At 36.3% G+C, this 18723-nt stretch overlaps 1 protein-coding gene across 2 annotated transcripts in view; it reads right to left on the bottom strand.

Moving 5' to 3' along the window:
* cntn3a.1 (contactin 3a, tandem duplicate 1) overlaps window positions 1-18723 on the bottom strand; it is a 78545-nt gene that overhangs the window by 44580 nt on the left and 15242 nt on the right. For both annotated transcript variants that reach the window (XM_014015796.1, XM_014015797.1), the window contains exons 3-5: window positions 16336-16468; window positions 13334-13509; window positions 5941-6036 (exon numbers count right to left, since the gene is read on the bottom strand). In XM_014015796.1, coding sequence (XP_013871250.1) covers window positions 5941-6036; window positions 13334-13509; window positions 16336-16468 — 405 coding nt within the window. The remainder of the gene's footprint in view (window positions 1-5940; window positions 6037-13333; window positions 13510-16335; window positions 16469-18723) is intronic.

Genomic DNA, 18723 nt, shown 5'->3' with positions numbered 1-18723 from the left:
CACACACACACACACACACACACACACACACACACACACACACACTGAATCATCTTGAATAAATTTAACCAAAAAAGGAAAATAAAGCACCTCTACATCAATTACTCGCCATTCTCCTCTTTAAAAAAGTGTTGACAGTTGCACTGAAAGCTCTGATAAAGAAAGTGGATTTTGTCATTCTCCGTATTTCACATTACCAAAAAATATGTCCCATATTAATGATAAATTTCATGACTTGTTCTGAAGATTCACTGGAAAAACATATTTTTCTGAAGTTTTAGAGCTTTTTAGAATTTTAATGCATTTTCCAAGCGTTCTTTTGTTTCATCACAGTCAGTTTTAAAGTTAAAGGATAAACACCAGCATCACTCCCCGCTTTGGGAGTTCTGGCTGTCAACTTGATGGGTTAAACCAGGAAACTGTTGGCAGCAATCAGTAAATCTTACTGTAACAAAAGTGTCTTTGTAATTGTGTGCATTGAATTTACGTTTAAATTGTTCATACTCAAATTAACTTTGAAGGAATATCACGCTTAGGACAATGATTTATTTATTTACATCTATCCGTTTTCTTTACCCACTTTTCCTTTTCTGTTTGTGGGACAGCTGGTGCCTTCCTTCAGCCATCACAGGCAGGGTACAACCATAACAGATTGTAAGAGACACACAACCATACACACTCTCAGTCCAACGTATAAGGGCAATTTAATTATCAATTAACTTACAGGTTTTTAATCTGTAAGAGGAATCTTGGAGTACTCAGAGAAAATCCACACATGTATGGTAAGAACACGACAAACTGTTTTTTTTTTTTTTTGGGTTGTTGTTGGTGGTGGAGACAGCCTTTTCACGACTTAATGAAGCCTGGCCAGACTTGCTCCCAGTGTCCTTTAAATAACTGATTAATTTTAATTTAAAGAAAATGGTATAATGCCACTTATTGTTTGAGAGCGGCAACAAAGAACCAGAACAAAAGAACCCTGCTGATTTAATCAGCTAAATCCGATAATAAAACTATGCTTTTAATCATCCATAATGACACAGTCTGCAGTCATACCACAGGAATCTCACACAATAAGGAGCGAGATAAACTAAAGAAAGATTCACATAAATCATGAAGGCACAATTTATTTAAATGATGATCAAAAGGATTTGTCAGACTAAATGTTTGCCTTAATTACAGGTGAACTCATCTAATTATAAATTACCCTTTAGATGAGGTCTTTTAACAATAATTCTTTTCCAAAGCTGAGTAGATGCACTTGATTTTTTTTCTTGATATCTGGAAATATGTCTAAACTACAAAGGTCTCTTGACTTTGTACCTTTTTTTATAAAAAAAAGAAATATATAGAATATTTAGCTTCATCCTCTGAATCTGTTTTGTAAACCCCTGTGACTTTTTAAAACAATATATTTGATAAAGATTGTCTTAAAAGGTGGACAATCACGTAATTATGCCCATGTGTGTTTGCAGTTGGCCGATTCATTGGTCTATCTCTGCAGTAAATTTATGTTTATAAGGCTGCTTCAGTGGGTCATTTAACATCATGTAACAAATCAAACAATAAACTAACAGCTACACGGGTTTTCAAATAGTTTATAATGTACATATCTACACAACAAAATTTAAAGCCAACGTGTTTGACATAAAAACTTTATATTAAACTTGGTAGCCTTTACTGGCTTCAATATTTAATCGCGATGCATGCAATCAACATTAACTTTGTGATTACTCAAAGGTGACCTATAGGTGACTCATGAAACATCAATGCATTTCCAAGTAAATTAAGTAGTTGTTTACTGTACATCTCCTTCATTACTGGTAATCTATCCAAGAAGTCAGTCAAGGTTGACTAACTCCATTCCAGCTGCAGAAAAAATGAATAAACAAATTAATTAATAAATCTGTCTAAGGTGCATGCGCTCTTTAGTCATACCGCTCAGAAAAAGGGATTGATTTTTTTTCTTGCAAACTGTAGAGTAGAAGTGAATGCAGGGTTGCCTTGACAGCAGACATGCTGGAACGCACTGCAACAATTTGCAAAAGTAATCCTTTTTAAGTTTTCTTGTAAATGATGACTAAACCATTAGTTTATTTGCTGTGTTGAGAGTTTTCAGAAAAAAAAGGTTAATTTTGAAGAGATTTGTGACACAGACAGAAGCCCAACACTCCTGACGGGGCAGCTGTTTTGTTGTTTGCTGACTGGAGTATGCTGGCAGAGGATACCGGTACATTGCAGCAAGCAGCTTTTACAAATATTAAAATACAAAATCTCAGAGGGTGCGAGACATTTCTACCACATACTGTTAAAATTCTGTTTGCACATGCAAATTATTAACTCTCAACATACAGGTGCTGGTCATAAAATTAGAATATCATGAAAAAGTAGATTTATTTCAGTAATTCCATTTAAAAAGTGAAACTTGTATATTATATTCATACATTACATACAAACTCATATATTTCAAATGTTTATTTCGTTTAATTTTGATGATTACAAATGACAACAAATGAAAATCTCAAATTCAGCATATCAGAAAATTAGAATATTACTGAAGACCAATAAAAACAAAGGATTTATAGAAATGTTGGCCAATTGAAAAGTATGAACATGAAAAGTATGAGCATGTACAGCACTCAGTATTTAGTTGGGGCTCCTTTGGCCTGTATTACTGCAGCAATACGGCGTGGCATGGAGTCGATCAGTCTGTGGCACTGCTCAGGTGTTATGATAGCCCAGGTTGCTCTAATAGTGGCTTTTAGCTCTTCTGAATTGTTGGGTCTGGTGTATTGCATCTTCTTCTTCACAATACCCCATAGATTTTCTATGGGGTTAAGGTCAGGAGAGTTTGCTGGCCAATTAAGAACAGGGATACCATGGTCCTTCAACCAGGTACTGGTAGCTTTGGCACTGTGTGCAGGTGCCAAGTCCTGTTGGAAAATGAAATCTGCATCTCCAAAAAGTTGGTCAGCAGCAGGAAGCATGAAGTGCTCTAAAACTTCCTGGTATGTGGCTGCGTTGACCCTGGACCTAAGAAAACACAATGGACCAACACCAGCAGATGACATGGCACCCCAAACCATCACTGACTGTGGAAACTTTACACTGGACTTCAAGCAACGTGGATGAAGTGCCTCTCTTCTTTTCCTCCAGACTCTGGGACCTTGATTTCCAAAGGAAATGCAAAATTTACTTTCATCAGAGAACATGACTTTGGACCACTCACCAGCAGTCCAGTCCTGTTTCTCTGTAGCCCAGGCGAGACGCTTCTGACGCTGTCTGTGGTTCAAGAGTGGCTTGACACAAGGAATGCGACAGCAGAAACCCATGTCTTTCATACGTCTGTGTGTGGTGGTTCTTGAAGCACTCACTCCAGCTGCAGTCCACTCTTTGTGAATCTCCCCCACATTTTTGAATGGGTTTTGTTTCACAATCCTCTCCAGGGTGCGGTTATCTCTCTTGCTTGTACATTTTTTTCGACCACATCTTTTCCTTCCCTTCGCCTCTCTATTAATGTGCTTGGACACAGAGCTCTGTGAACAGCCAGCCTCTTTAGCGATGACCTTTTGTGTCTTGCCCTCCTTGTGCAAGGTGTCGATGGTCGTCTTTTGGACAACTGTCAAGTCAGCAGTCTTCCCCATGATTGTGTAGCCTATAGAACTAGACTGAAAGACCATTTAAAGGCCTTTGCAGGTGGTTTGAGTTAATTAGCTGATTAGAGTGTGGTACCAGGTGCCATCCATTTTGAACCTTTTCACAAGATTCTAATTTTCTGATATGCTGAATTTGAGATTTTCATTTGTTGTCATTTGTAATCATCAAAATTAAACAAAATAAACATTTGAAATATATGAGTTTGTATGTAATGTATGAATATAATATACAAGTTTCACTTTTTAAATGGAATTACTGAAATAAATCTACTTTTTCATGATTTTCTAATTTTATGACCAGCACTTGTACAGTTAAAAGAATGAATAAAGTTTAATGACATTAGGCATTTGAAATGTAATTTTATGTGTTTTGTGGAATTGCATTGAAAATAAATTTAAATAGCAAAGAAAGAACTCTTTACAAAAACAGTAGTGTTTTTGATTAAAATGGCAAACCTTGCTGAGACATTCATTCTAAAATAAGACCACCGACAAGCTGTTGCAATGCAATGAAACAAACATTGTGCACAAACTGGAGTCCAGAGGAGAAAAACATGTCAAACAAAGAGCTACAACAATTTACTCGATACTCAAAACGTGGGGATTCTGTACACAAATTTGCCACAAGCTTCAGGAGGAAATAAAATTCTGTTTTATCTGTGCAAACAAATACATTTCAATCTAGAAAGAAAAGGCTGCAATTAAAAGCTTGTTTGCATCAAAGACATACTTTCAGAGTATTGCATTAAAATGATTGCATGTTGTAAAAAATATCATGAGTACAGATGAAACATTTACGGACAAGAGTTCGTTTCCCAAGTTGGTCCAAACCTTTTATGCAGGTGTGAATACACTCATGCGAACCCTGGTGTAGATCAAACAACCGGACCGAGACCCATTATTGAGGTGGTCTCTGTTCGCTTCTGGTGCAAATACAGACTGTCTTCGAACCAAACCAGCTACAGGAAACGTGCACCTTTTTGGACTTCATGAGCCACCATTGTTAGGGTAAGCAACATTAGCCCTTCAGTGTTGTTAACGCTAACACTGCGCTACAAAAAATGAGCCATTGTGGGTCAGGGAACGCGGAACATCTTGTCTCCTTTAGGATGTGGCACGCATTTGACAATGCTGTCCCAAAATTATAGCATTTCATTGCAAAATCGCCACTGAATGAGCTGCTCTTGATGTTCTTTATAGTCAGTTGTATTTACAGCACCATCTTTATTTCTGGGTCTGTGCTCTGTCCTGCCCCCGTCATTTCTGTCCAATGGGAGCAATGAGCGTCACCTGTGTGGTTTGTTTATAAATTATAGTTCACTTGCAAAAAGCACAAAGTGAATGCAAACCACACCAAAGGAAAAAAAAAAGTCTGCCATTTGTTCTGGACCAAACAAGTGGCTCAAAGGTTTTTCCTGGTGGGAACACACCCTTCAAATGCAAAATCTGGATTTCTGTAATAATTAAATTAACATTAAATTTGTAGTTATGGTTTATAGGCAGTCATCTCAGAATGCTATGCAGACATAAAATACAATTCCAATACAAATCAGATTAAAAGCAAACTAATTCATTCAATTCCCATTTAATTTAATTCAATTCAATCAGGTTGAAGCTGATCATGTCGAATGCAGCACTAAAATCAACAATAGACAAAGGTCTGCTGCTAATCTTAAAAGCCAGTGGTACACAATTGCATTAAAAATAGACTGACCCAATCCAAATTTGATGTAATGAAGTATATTTATTTTAAATTATTTAAACGTATACTCCTGATTGTCCATCAGTTAATAATGACCTTCAGCATTGCTGGCAAAAGCCCATCTTAAGACCAGTGATTAGGTGTCAATAGCCCTAGATGCTAACTATACCATCATAGACGCAAAGGGATAATAAAAGGCAAAAAATACACCTTCAGAGAGAAGCTCTAATACTCAACCAGGCAGGTCTCCAGCCAAAGATATCTTTGCCAGTCTGCACGCCAAAGATTTTCCTCACTCCCACTGAAAACCAGGCTGACAGGCAAGAGTGTCCCACAGTAAAAAATGACTCACTCCACTGACTTCAACAATACAGACAAGCAAGCCAAGAGGTTTGAGCACAAACATGACTTCTATTTTGTCCAGATAAAAAAGTCAAATGAGAAATGTGAGAAACGATGGCTGCACTAGGTTGACATTCATGAGTCTCTCTTCACCGATACTGAAATGCAGCTTCATCCACAATATACACACCTCTAAGCATCAAATCACATAAAACAAAGCTTCTGAACAGAGAAGCTTACCTCCAGAGTGAGGGGGTGGACCACACAGTAGGACCACTCCTTGACCTTCACGAACCCTCACGGGACTTCTTCTTTGGGTCTTGAAATTCTCCAAGTCTGTTGGGCATAAAACTGAAGCTTTAAAACAATTCCCTTACGCCATTCTTAAGTAGAAGCAAATGAGATGATTACACAATAACCACAAAAAGAAAAAATGAGAACGCCAAATTAAAAAGGAATTGTGGTAAGCGTTACATCAGTGGATGCTCAGTCATCTTAAACCAAGTTAAATAAAAGCTAAGACAGCAATAAAATGCAAAATATTTGTGCGTTTGTCCCCAAATCCTCACAATGTGTTTGCATAAATGGAGATAGTGTTGTAAAGTCATAACGTTTCTGAATTGAGCAGAAAGCAATTTTTCAAGCATAAGTCACACATGAGCAAATTTAATTGAAACAGCGTATTGTTATCGCTTTCTGTGTGATCCGCTGCACAAAGAGCAGCAACAATTAAATGACAAAGACTGAAACATCATTTGTATGGAAACCGATTACTTGTTGACAACCTGCTGAGAGAAAGCAGAGACGGCAATCGTTGAACACTTCGCCTACGGTGGTTCCTGGAGATACTGCGGACAGTGCAGCCAAATATGTGGTTGACATAAAAATGACATAATCAAGACTCACTTGAAAACGGGGAGAAAGAAGGCAAATCTGACACCTTCTTTGTTCAAGCACAGCAGGATGAGCCTCTGCATAATAAATACAGCATATGATCTTTGCAGACCTCGTGAGCAATCAGAAATTGCCTCCAGCAAAAAAAAAAAAAAAAAAAAACTATTACCACAAATGAAAGATTTTTTCCCCTTTTTATTTAATAAAAAAAATTGTATGATTTCAGAAATTAATTTGTAGATCATTATTTTCTTTTCATTCTAGCTGTACAGACAGATTGTGTGGATGATTCAGTGGCTAATACTAAATTAATGGCTGAGTCTGTTTGCATAAAACCTCACTGAAAAGATTTAACACAATTAGGCTCACTTTTAGAATAGCAGGCCATCCACTGAGCCCCTCAGATGTGTTGAAGCTGCTAGGTTAGTCTGAAACTTTTTTCTTCTTTGGAAGCAACATAAAAACAAAAAGGAATGTATATCAGCTTTCAAATAACTTGTAATGCATTTCTTTTACACAACACTATTGCATAATGTGTTGCTACTGTTATTTTTTTCTGCAAATATGCACAACACCACCAAACTCTGTACTGGTACTCATCTAATAGGTGCAAATGCAAAACCTGAGCACATATCAGGCAGGTATAAATTGTTGTTCTAGTGGTATCAGATGTTCCTGTCTTTTGTTTTGTTAATAACATAGATCTTTTTGTTATGAACTTATTATTGGGAAAAAGGGGCAGATATAAGATATTTTTTCTTCTCTCTGCTGCCTTTCATTTCATTTCATTAGTGATTTTGATATACATATATGTATATATATATATATATATATTTTTTCTCATTTTTTTAAAATATTTTTCTTTTTATTGTATATTGTATACAAAATTATCTGTTTTGTTTTAATGAAATGAATAAAGGAATAACAAATTTCCACCTTTTGCACTTCTGCTTCCATAAAACAATTTATTGGCAACAAAAAAAAACAGCAAGTTGTAGCTAATTTTCTGTTATTAATTAATTTTCTGCACCTATACCGTTTTCCTCATTATCATAATTTCTTCAAAATTGACTGTGATTAGTGCTTTTCAGGGGCCTCAACCATTGGGCAGTGACTGTGCAGACCTCCACTGATGAGTCAGCCAATGCGTCTGATGGTGTGAGGATTATCGTCACCAGCAGTGAGTTCAAACTACCTTCTCTCCTCCCCACGGTCTGTCTGGCTTGGCTTAACCCTCAAAGATTATAATGAGTTGGACTGGAACTTGCACATAAATTCCCAGGTGTCAGCAATGTTTCGGTCATAGGTTTGGACTTTTAGTCATTATCTTGTTATCTTGTTTTATTTTAAACTGCCAAAATAAAAAGAGCAAAAAAAAAGCCATTAGGAAGAATGGTATAGTTTTAAAAATGGTTTATTGCAAAGTGCTGATCAACTGCATAAACAACTTAATTATAATAGACAGTAACATGAAGAGCTATGCTGCTAAAATAATGAAACAGTCAAATTTGTTGTTAGTGCTTCTTATCCAATACAAACACTGACCAGTAAAAAACAAACTACACAATTCTTTAAATGCAGTTACATTTGTCCCCTTAAATGAACGCTCCAGTCATCTTTAAACTGTTGCGGTTTCTGCTTCTGTTCCTGAAATGTGTTGAACAACAATGTCAATAGTGTATTCCTAGAATAAGCCATGTGACATTAACATAGTAAAAATGTTATTGTGTCAAAAGAGAATTTGCTCATTGAAATCTAATAGGCTGCTTCCTAATCTTAAAGTTTATTTTAAGGTTGAGTAAAGATGAACGTATTGTACACCAGTCAACTAGAATATAATGTTATCTGACAAGTAATGTGCTCATTTTGCTATAATGTCATGCTTCGTTTGGAAATTCCTAAAATTCACAAAAATGTTAACTTGACACTTGCCTGCCACCTAACCAGTTTTGCATTCTAATCACAGCCCTAAAAAGTGATGTCTTGCATCCCTGCATGAGACATTTACGGAGACCTCTGATGTTCTTTACATGATTTTTCACGGTTGTTTTTGGTGGCAAAAGGAAATAACTATTTATTATTAGGTGGGTGGTCATAATTTTATGGCTGATCTAACGCTTAGAGAAGTGAGATTTGGAGAGCCTCTGGTTATGAATTTTTGCCCACTGAATATTAGGTTTCAAAGTTTCCCTTTATTATCCTCAATATTCCTCACACAAAAATGTCTTACAAATTGTGTTATTTCTGCAGCATTATGTTAAAATCATCGATTTGTCTAAATCCAACTTGGATACAGATATAATCCTTTTAGAACACCTGAGGTTCATAAAACTTCAACAATGCATATAAATCTCATCTGCCATTGTTCAGTAGAACAAGACGTACAAAAAATGTATCGGTAGCCAAACGTGAAAATCAGGGAAAAAAAGACAATTTTGTTAACAACTGTACTGACAACCTGTAGCTTTTGTGTCTTTTAAATACAATAGATTATCTGAACACACATTTTTTCACAAATGTAAGTATTGTTTGAAACAAGGGCAAGAACACAGCTGTCAAAACCTGCTGTCTCTTATTGTATACAAAGCAGCATCTGCATTAGCTGCCAGCTATGTTCAGTTTGTAATGAGAAAAACCAACACAGTCAAATAAACATCTACAAGTTTCTTTACTTGTCTTGTAAAATAAAGTCAAAACAGACATATTTCTGCTGGAAAATCCCACTTAAACAAGTGCCTTTTAGTTTTATGACAGTTTGTGGTGCTCCTCACATTTGACAATTCTTTCTTTTGCCTTAGATGTGCCAAATTATCAGCATACATGAGTGTAACTGAAACATGTAATATAATTGTAATCACCACTACTGGTCACTCTCTGTTTTGGGTTTTTATTTTTGTCCAACTCATTCCCAGGCTATTGAACAAAACAGCCAAAGCCAGTACCAGCAATAGTTCTCTTTTTACTCAATCACTTAAATTACTTTGACTTTATTGTAAGAAAAAAAAGAACAAAAATAAAAAATAACACCATTTGAACACAATTGTTAGTTTGTTTTTTATTAATATCAGCAGGTAGTGTCAAAACATACAGCATCCAATTTTACTACTTAAATTTCAGCTCACACATTAAAAATGATCAGAGTCGCTCAACTCACGGTGAGAGTAAAACTGTCTCTATCAATATTCCTTTGGTGTATCGCAGGACGTTAATGAGCTAGACACACTAAAAGCCAACAATGCCTGACAAGCCAAGCTGTTCAACACTGCATGGATCCCCTTATCAAGCCTATCACAGCTCTACACCTCCACGTGCTTAGCCATGGCAGGGTACGGGCTATTTTGAGTGCTTTCAGGTCCATGAAATTGGATGTAAATTTGCATTTTTGGGCTAGCTGCTCTGATGTGACTCGCTGTAATGAATAGGAGGCAATTCAAGAGAAGCAAAATGAGGCTATTCTGCAGGAATGTGAGTTTGAGGACGATGTTACATTTATTCCTCTAGCAACTGGACAAAAGGCATAAAGAATTTTAAAAGCTTTTTTTTTGAAGTGCTATTGGCATAGTCTAGGCTTGGTATAATTTTTGCACCGATAATCTCCTGCTGAATGTACTGATGTAAGCTGACAAATGGCTGTGGGTTTAGAGATTACATTTCTGAAGCACAATGGAATCAGAATGATTTGAAACCCACACAAAGATGGTCAAGAAGTGAAATATTAAATAAACTTTCACCGACAATTATTATTTTTGGGATGGTATGATGATGCGGTGGTTGTCATTGTTGCCTCACATCATAAAGGTTTGAGTTTTTGGCTATGTGTGTTTTTCTGTGGAAAGTTTAAAAGCAAATTGGGATAACAGTGGAAATGAGCTTTAACTTGTTTTAGTCATGTGAAAACAGGAAATAGAGAATAGCATATTCACATCAGGTGTACTGTCCAGTATAATAATAACTACAGTTCGCATTAATTCAGTCCCTGTTGTGGTCATGCACAAGACGTTTAAATTAATGTAATCCAGGGATGTATTAATCTAATGTTTCAAATTTTTTAAATGACTCTTTGTATTATTTTACTAAAACTGACTGTGTCAAATTGGTTTCTAATTGGACTGAGTTGAAAGGTACTAAATTGGAATAAATTGACTCAGATTGTAATGTACATATAATTGATTCAAAATCCTACTAGACAGAATTATATTTGAGCGGAACTGGACTGTAGAAAAAGTAAATTAAAGTAAAAAGTAAAAGCAAATTAAAAATAAGTCTATATAATGACAATAAAATCAAACTTGTCTACTTTCTCTGTAAAGTGCCCTAAAAGAATTTTGGCTTGAATTGGAGTTATACGTATATCAACCACTGTCTGTCTAAAATACAAACTGACTGACCACCTGAAAGAGGAAACTTCACAGGAAAGGGTTTTTGCCCTTCACTAAGAGGCAATCCAGTTCAAAACAAGCCTAATTTCACTTGAGTCAAAAGCGGTGTAAACAAACAAGCAAATTATTGATGGAAATAAGAGGCTAGCACAAAGAGTATATATAATTTCCAAATAAATACAGGCTGAAGCCTGAAAAAGTGAAACTACAGAAATGAATTTGATCAGAAATGATGGGTATCAAAATACAGGGTAGACCAAGCCTGCATTGCTATCATAAATACAGCTATTTCACCCATCATTAAACACACACCCTTGTGTCTCTGCATGTAGCACAAAGGCTACACTGTAGCATGTTCTTTCTTAGAGCAGGCATTCAGAGTGCATCGTCTCTGTTGAAGGTCTGTTGTGTAATGTTGTATCTTGCATCTGCAAAAATCCTTTAACTTATCGAGAAAAAATAATCCCCATCAAGATTAGGAAACTCAGTCTGGTTTGATACTCGATAAAAACCTAGATTACTCTTTCCAGCACTTCCAGCAGGAGAAAGGAACCTTTTAAACAGTGTGTGTTGTCAACAGGATCAGCAACCCTTAATTATTTTTAGAGGTTTAAACCCATAACAGATGCTATGGAAAACATTATATCATCCTTCTTTCAGAGGATTAAAAATGTAATCTTAATCCCTATTCATGCACCACACCCATGCAATGCAATTTTGATGATATGGGACATCATTAGAAGGTGCAAATCAAAGACTCTTATCTTGATCATCATCAGCATGGAGTTTTAGGAATAACTTGCTGATTTAAATTAAATCATTAAATTAGGTACAATTGTGTATTTAATTAAAGGATTAGTGTATTCACTGTTCTTTGTTTTAGACTAGCAGACTGAGAAGATTTCCAGCAAAATATTATTTCAAAGCATAATATTCTGTTCATCAATGGCTTTGACTTTAGTTTCACCCTCCGTTATTACAGCATAAAAAAGGGGTGCAAGCCCCTCGCTGTTTGAAAAAAAATACTGAGCTCCTGAGAGTCAGTCTGTTACAAATGACATGATGCTGACTCTCATAACAGACTGCTCCTCCTTGAATTATTCCCTTGACCTGAGACCCGCTCAATCACACAGCACACTTAATTAAGTTAAACCAAGCGCAATAAATAAGATGTATGACACATCAGCACCAATGCTTGTTCTCATCCGTTGACAAAAGCAGCAGGTCTCCAGTCAGGCCTGGGCGATGGATGAGACCGATCACAATGACATACAGTGGAGGACAGGCCTCAGAAATTTATAGGAAATGTGAAAATCATCAACAGCCCACCGGCAGCTCAGAATACAGATTTGCGCTATATGTTGATGATTTAATGCTTCTGTGTGACAAAGGGAGCACCAAATGGTGGCAAGATGGATATCTCTGGTGCTCCATCACCAAGCATCACCCGTGTGTCTGCTGTTGCACAGAAACAGACATCAGAATTCAATCTAGATATACCATCTGTTCACAGATATCAGGGCTGTCATTTGATATGGGCTGGCCATCAAGAGAGGAGGCCTAAAGTTCACCTTGCTATAAAGAGAGGCCTTAGACTCTGGTCTTATAAAATGTGATGGATGGTGGCTGCACAGCTCCATCTGTGACACTTGTCAAGGTCCACCATCCAAAAAGGCTTCATGTGTGAATAAAGTCAACAAAGGAATAATGAGAGCTAAAAAGTAAACCCAAATAAACCTGTTCATATTTGTCTTCTAATAAATAACTTTCAATAAACTTTTAGCAAAGCACCATATGTGATTTAGTTAATGTATTACCCAATAAAAAGAAAGCCTTAACTAAGCTCAGAAGAAATTAGGAATATTCACTGAAGTGATATAAAACTGAAATGAACAAACATATTCCTCCAGACTATGAAGCAATTTAATAGCTGTATATCTGCTTCTTCAAATTTGTGACCATTAAAAACACTTTTTTAAAATATCTTACTCGCAGCACTTTTATTGAGAGTATTCTCATTTAATAAAGATACACCCGTAATAGTTACAATAGTCATGATGCAATACCAACAATTTATTTTTATTCATCAAATTTTGTTCATTTTGTTTGTCAGACTTCAGAGGTTCACTTTTCAATGAAAGTCTCAGCGGTGATGAAAGCAATCCAAACTTGGCTAAAAGCCAAGAAAACTTAAAACGTTTCGTTATTTTTCACACGCCTTCCTGTTTAATCACTAATAGTTACTTAGATGTGACACTGAAACATCATTTGAAACATTATGGCAAAAAACCAAAAGTCATAAAATATCAAACACCGACAAGCATCAAAAAACCATAGCTTTAACTCTAAAGTGAACTTACATGCAACATGGAGACTGGCCTCTCTGCTGACAATCGTGCCAAAAGAGTTTGATGCCAGGCACTGATAGATGCCAACATCCTCATCTTTGTTCAAGTGGCTGATGTGTAAGTTTCCACCCATGAGGGAGTAACGTGACCCAGGACTGGACAGGATGAAGGAGTCATTTAGCTTCCACCTGTGACAGAAAGCACACGATGCACAACTAATGAACTCTTTAAAGCCTTCTAGACTACACTCTGTCTCCTTTACCTTGTCTCACTATGTACACATTCTGTGTCATTTGATTTGTTTACTTTGCAGCATGAAACAAATGTATAATTAAACCACACTTGGGTTTTTGCAGGAAGTTATAGTTAGGATACACAGATAATTTTATGTTATTTATTAAATGTAAAGTTAGCTTTTATGGTGGGCAACAACATTTATTATTTTAATTAATCCACATTTTCATAGGAATTACACATAAGACATTTTTATTAAATCTACCAATCGGAGCTACTGCATATTGAGCACAAATTCCACAATAGCCACAATGTTCACAGTTTTGTCTTTTATTTCAAAATGTATAGTATTCTTAATGAAAATCATGATTTGAGCCGTTTTATTCTACTTACCAGCCAATTTTATTTTATTATGAAGCTGCATGTATTGCAGCGAGTCAGCCCTCTTCTATAACAATGGGAAGTGGCAAATACACACAATACAGCATCCTCTCCAATCTTAATGTACACACGACTGGAAGGAAGTCATGTCAGGGCCTCTGTGCTTCTAGGCAGCAATATTAGCAGCTTTTTCATAACTAATATAGGAATTTTTGTCAAGAAAGCATATTGAGAAAAAAATATACAGCAACTTCAAATTATAGCATATGTTCCACTGAAGGGAGAAAAACAGAACGATTGAATGACATAATAATAAATGTGTCTACTTCACCTATAGGTGCAGCCATTGTCACCAGGAGAAATTGAAATGTTCTTGACTGCCATCTTTTCATTAAATAAAGCAAATAAAAGTGAGACAGAAAACAAAAAGGATTGTGCTGCTTTTGTAATGTGTGGCAAGAATAGAAATGTATCTAAATGCAGTTAAATAGCACACCAGAACAATTGCATTAACTTTTATACACTGATTTCAGCAGCAGAAAATTCTATATCCTGATTAAAACAAAGCTTGTTTGAAACTAAAAATACAAATAGATTACTATATTTTATGCTGTGTCACCTAGCTCTACATGTTTGAATTAAAACCATGCAAAAACGTAGACAGATGGCACTTTTATTAAGTGAGTAATTAGGCAAAGAAATGTAAAAGTAAACTACACAAGTTACACATTTTTGAAATAAGGCCAAATTAAAAATGACGCAAGTTCCTGTGTCTTAATTAGAATATCACTGCTCCCTTTAGGCAGGAAATATTTTGACAAACAGGAAGCAGAGGTGAAGGATAGAGGGAATGGGAAGACGAATGCTGTGGAATGATGCGCAACAGCAAATTGTCTGTTTGAACTGATTTAGTGATCACAGCTGGAAGCAGTCCAAGAGCTTCAGAAGAGCCAAACCAAGAGAAGCATGAAGATAACATGCAGGAGGCTTTTTGCAGCGCCATGATTGCTGCGTTGTCTTTAACAAATGGATTTGTCCTTGCAGCCCCTGAAATACACCTGCAGCAGTCAAGTACCACTCAGCATCTGGTGGCCTGCCGCTGAACCTCAAGGACCCCAAAGCCATTTCAAAAAATCTATAGCTGCTTCTGACTGAAATGAAACCACAGCAATTAGTCCAGTTAAATATCAGTCTTATCATTAGGAGATGAGCATGTGATATCGTAGCAGCTTGTCATCAATCTGAAAATCACTTCTTAATGAAGGATGCAGACTGCTACAGTTGGCGCCACTTCCTGTAATTAAAGAGCTAATTAAAACTAAATTTGACAAATTCACAGCCTTAACTCAGCGGGGCAGAACAATTTACAGATTTGAACTCAAACTGTCTTTTCATTTAAAAAGTTGTACTTTCGTGACAATGAAAAAGAGACTGGTTAAGTATTCAAGACCATTAAAGAGATGAGATCGTGTACATTCATTTCAATTTGTATCCATTAGCCATAACACCAAGGATCTTCAAGCCACATTAACAGCTGCATACACTGATATTAGGAGGGTTCGTTTCAACCTATTAAACATTAAATGCTTGGTTTAGAATTTGCATTTAATTACACAGACAGGAGTGTAGCCCCATGTGACAAATTATAAATTAATAGCTTATGCACCTGATGTACTTTAAAGTAATTCCTTGTTTGTTATCATTTTTTAATTTGTCATCATTGTTGTAGGGAAGGAACTCATCAATCTCTGTCTGGCACAATTGCTGGGGGACTGCTCAGCCGCACAGGACTAGAGTGATGAACAAACACAAATAGTGACAACTTCTTCCTGCACTCTAGTCTGTCAACTGATTTGCATCATGTGTATTAACGTAGTGATAACTCTGGAATCAGAAGCCCTGTGGCAATAGGTGAGCAGCCTTCAGCACTGTGTAGACAGATGAAGGATGGAAAGAAGTCTTGCACAATAACTGCAATGTTGGAATATACACCCCCTTTCCATTTTGCTCCATCCATAAATCTCTATGAATTTGGTAGGAAGACCCTTGAACCTTCCACTGGTCAATAACATAGACGACAGGAAGCTCTCAAAGCAAACCATGTGGATCGATGCCCCACCGCCACTGCAAGAACACTCATCATTGAGACCAATAAATTAATCATTCTCAAATTAACTATGACTGACAGTGAACCTAAGTGCTGCAGGCAGTAATCAGCAGTGAGCCATATGGTACACAAATTCCCAGTTTTCCTCAAGCAATAAATCTAACCACAGTTGGCTTTTAGTGCAAATGTTGCAAGTGGTGGTTCTGAGATTTCACCTGAAGGTATAGTGTAAAAAAATAAAAAATAAAAAAACAGCAAAGTGTGTGAATAAAGTCGAGTCTGCAGGTGTTACCTGTAGAAGGGAGATGGGTGTCCTTGGGCTTCACAGCTAAAGACCACCTCCCTCTGAATCTCTCCTGGTTGAATAGGAAAAACCACACTCCCTGGTTGTTTGGTGAATACGGGCTTCAGCAGTACTGTACTTCCTGGGTGGAGAGATAACAAAATTACATCTACCTTAATATCCTGCTGAACCCCCCCCCCCCCCCCCCCCCCCCCCAAAAAAAAAAAAAAAAAAAAAAAAACTTTTAGACATGTTTCAGTTGGGAAGCAAAAGTGGAACGTGTGTTACTAAACTGTGTTTGTACATTTTAAATGGATCCATCAGCTCAATGAGCAAAAGCCTTTAGAGTTCACTAAAAGCAGGGAAGTACCAAATATGATCGTAACAGTGTTATAATAAAGATCTCCTTAAGAACTAGCTACTTAAGAAAAATCAACTAAAAAAGAAAAAATATTGTTTTATGTTCTCTTTCAAACCTCATATCCGCTTGTTTGATAGATGATTTTGTGATTAAAAAAATTAAAGGCTTCAGCTTATTTTTGTGTATTAAAAATTTTTAGAGAATGGAAGACAAAATACAAGAAAAGGGAAGTGAAAATCAAAACGTTGGATTATGAGATATATTATGTTGTGACAGAAAAAAATCAAAAGTCCTTCTTGAAGATCTCTGAATCACAATTTGACAGTATTATTGTTGCATTCTCCACACTGTAGCCATTATTATCCCATCCATCAAGCAGTGTTTTACATAAAAGGAACGTCTGATACAAACACTACATTACTGTGACAATTTTAACTTTTTGAGTGATGTTTCAACTTTGTCATTACATTTTTTTAAATGGGAACAAGAAAAAAATGCATAAACATCAAACGACACAAGCTTTACTGTGACATTTTATTTTTATTAAACATCATGCATGTCAAGGCCCAATCTCAGTCACCAGCTCAGTCCAATAAACATTCTATTCTGAGATGAATGGGCTGTTTAGTTAGATTTGTAAGAGTTTTTGAACCTCTAATAGTTCAAAGGATGAAACAGTCTTCAGTCGGAGTAAGGATTTTGTTTGAGAGGTATCTATTATGTTCAAGAGTTCGGGATTCAGGGAGTACAGCTTTCACCTCAAGACTCAGAATAAAAGGTGAAAGGTTGATGTTCAAGGAAAAGTCTTGTCCATGAATTATTGCGCTCCACCGGTATAAACCTCAAACAATGTTCTAATTAAATAACCCACCTAATCATGATCTGTCATATGAACAGTGTCCTTTCAAGGCAACTGATTACCAGAAGACAAATCAGTCCAAGTCACCTGTCTTTGTCTTGTAAATATTGATACATCTGTGATGCACACACTAAGAGGGATGATGAGCCTGTGGCATCCATCAGATGAATCATCATGAGCCATTTTCAAATGATGAATGATTTCACTGAAGGCAACATTTTTCAGTGGTTGAAAAAAAAATGATGTAGTTTGGTATTTTGCTTAATGTTTTAAAACAGATAACACGATTAATGCTGAAATATCAGTAAACAGCATGTTAGGGTTGTTGTTGATGAAGCCAGAACTGTTTTATATACAGTCAATAGGACAAGGACATAACAAAAATCTGAAAGGTTGTGAGATATCTGATGAGACAGGAAAAGAAAAAAAAGTAAAAAGTCCTGCAGCATAACCCTGTTTTTTTTTTTTTTTTTTTTTTTTTTTTTTTTTTTTAGCATTTTGACTTTCTCTAACCTTTTTATTTTTGTGGAAATATTGGATCGTTGGAATGTTTTTTTGAAAAGACCCCGGTGTGTAGGAGGTTAAAAGGAAAAAAAATCACTATTGACATCCAAAGTGTGACTCTGACCACAGTCTGCTTTTTGTAAGAATCAGGAGCAATAAAACTGGGTATTTCGTGTTTTGGTGAGCCTGAGTTATATAGAGGTGTCTGCTGCTGGAAAAAATACAGCTTATCATAAAGAAAAATGATTCGAAGAGCAACACCTGAGCAGCTGCAATCTTGTATTCATCAACAAAAACTGATACATATTGATGTAGGACACTTAGTGTCCTCTGTTACCAGATGAATAAAATGATAATTAAAATTATCATTAAATTAAAAATATTGTTGATAGACTATGGTAAACTTGTCTCTCTCCTAACTGTTTTTGTTTAATTACAAACTGACTAGTTTTATATTGGTCCATACTTTCTGAGTGCAATGATTTCCCTTTATGCTGCAACAGGAACATCTCAAACCCAAATCTAACTACAGATGACAGAACAGAATACCCCCCCCCCCCACCCCCAAACATCACCAACTATCCCCAAAATTACTTAGAACTTGACACTTGTTTGGGTCCCAAGTTCTACACCGACAATTTTTAAAGTTGACAGAATAAGTGGTTGTTAGAAC

Source organism: Austrofundulus limnaeus, unplaced genomic scaffold, assembly GCF_001266775.1.
Source record: "Austrofundulus limnaeus strain Quisiro unplaced genomic scaffold, Austrofundulus_limnaeus-1.0 Scaffold134, whole genome shotgun sequence".
NCBI lineage: Eukaryota > Metazoa > Chordata > Actinopteri > Cyprinodontiformes > Rivulidae > Austrofundulus > Austrofundulus limnaeus.
Note: the sequence above shows the minus strand (reverse complement) of the source record. Positions and strands in the feature narration are given on the sequence as shown.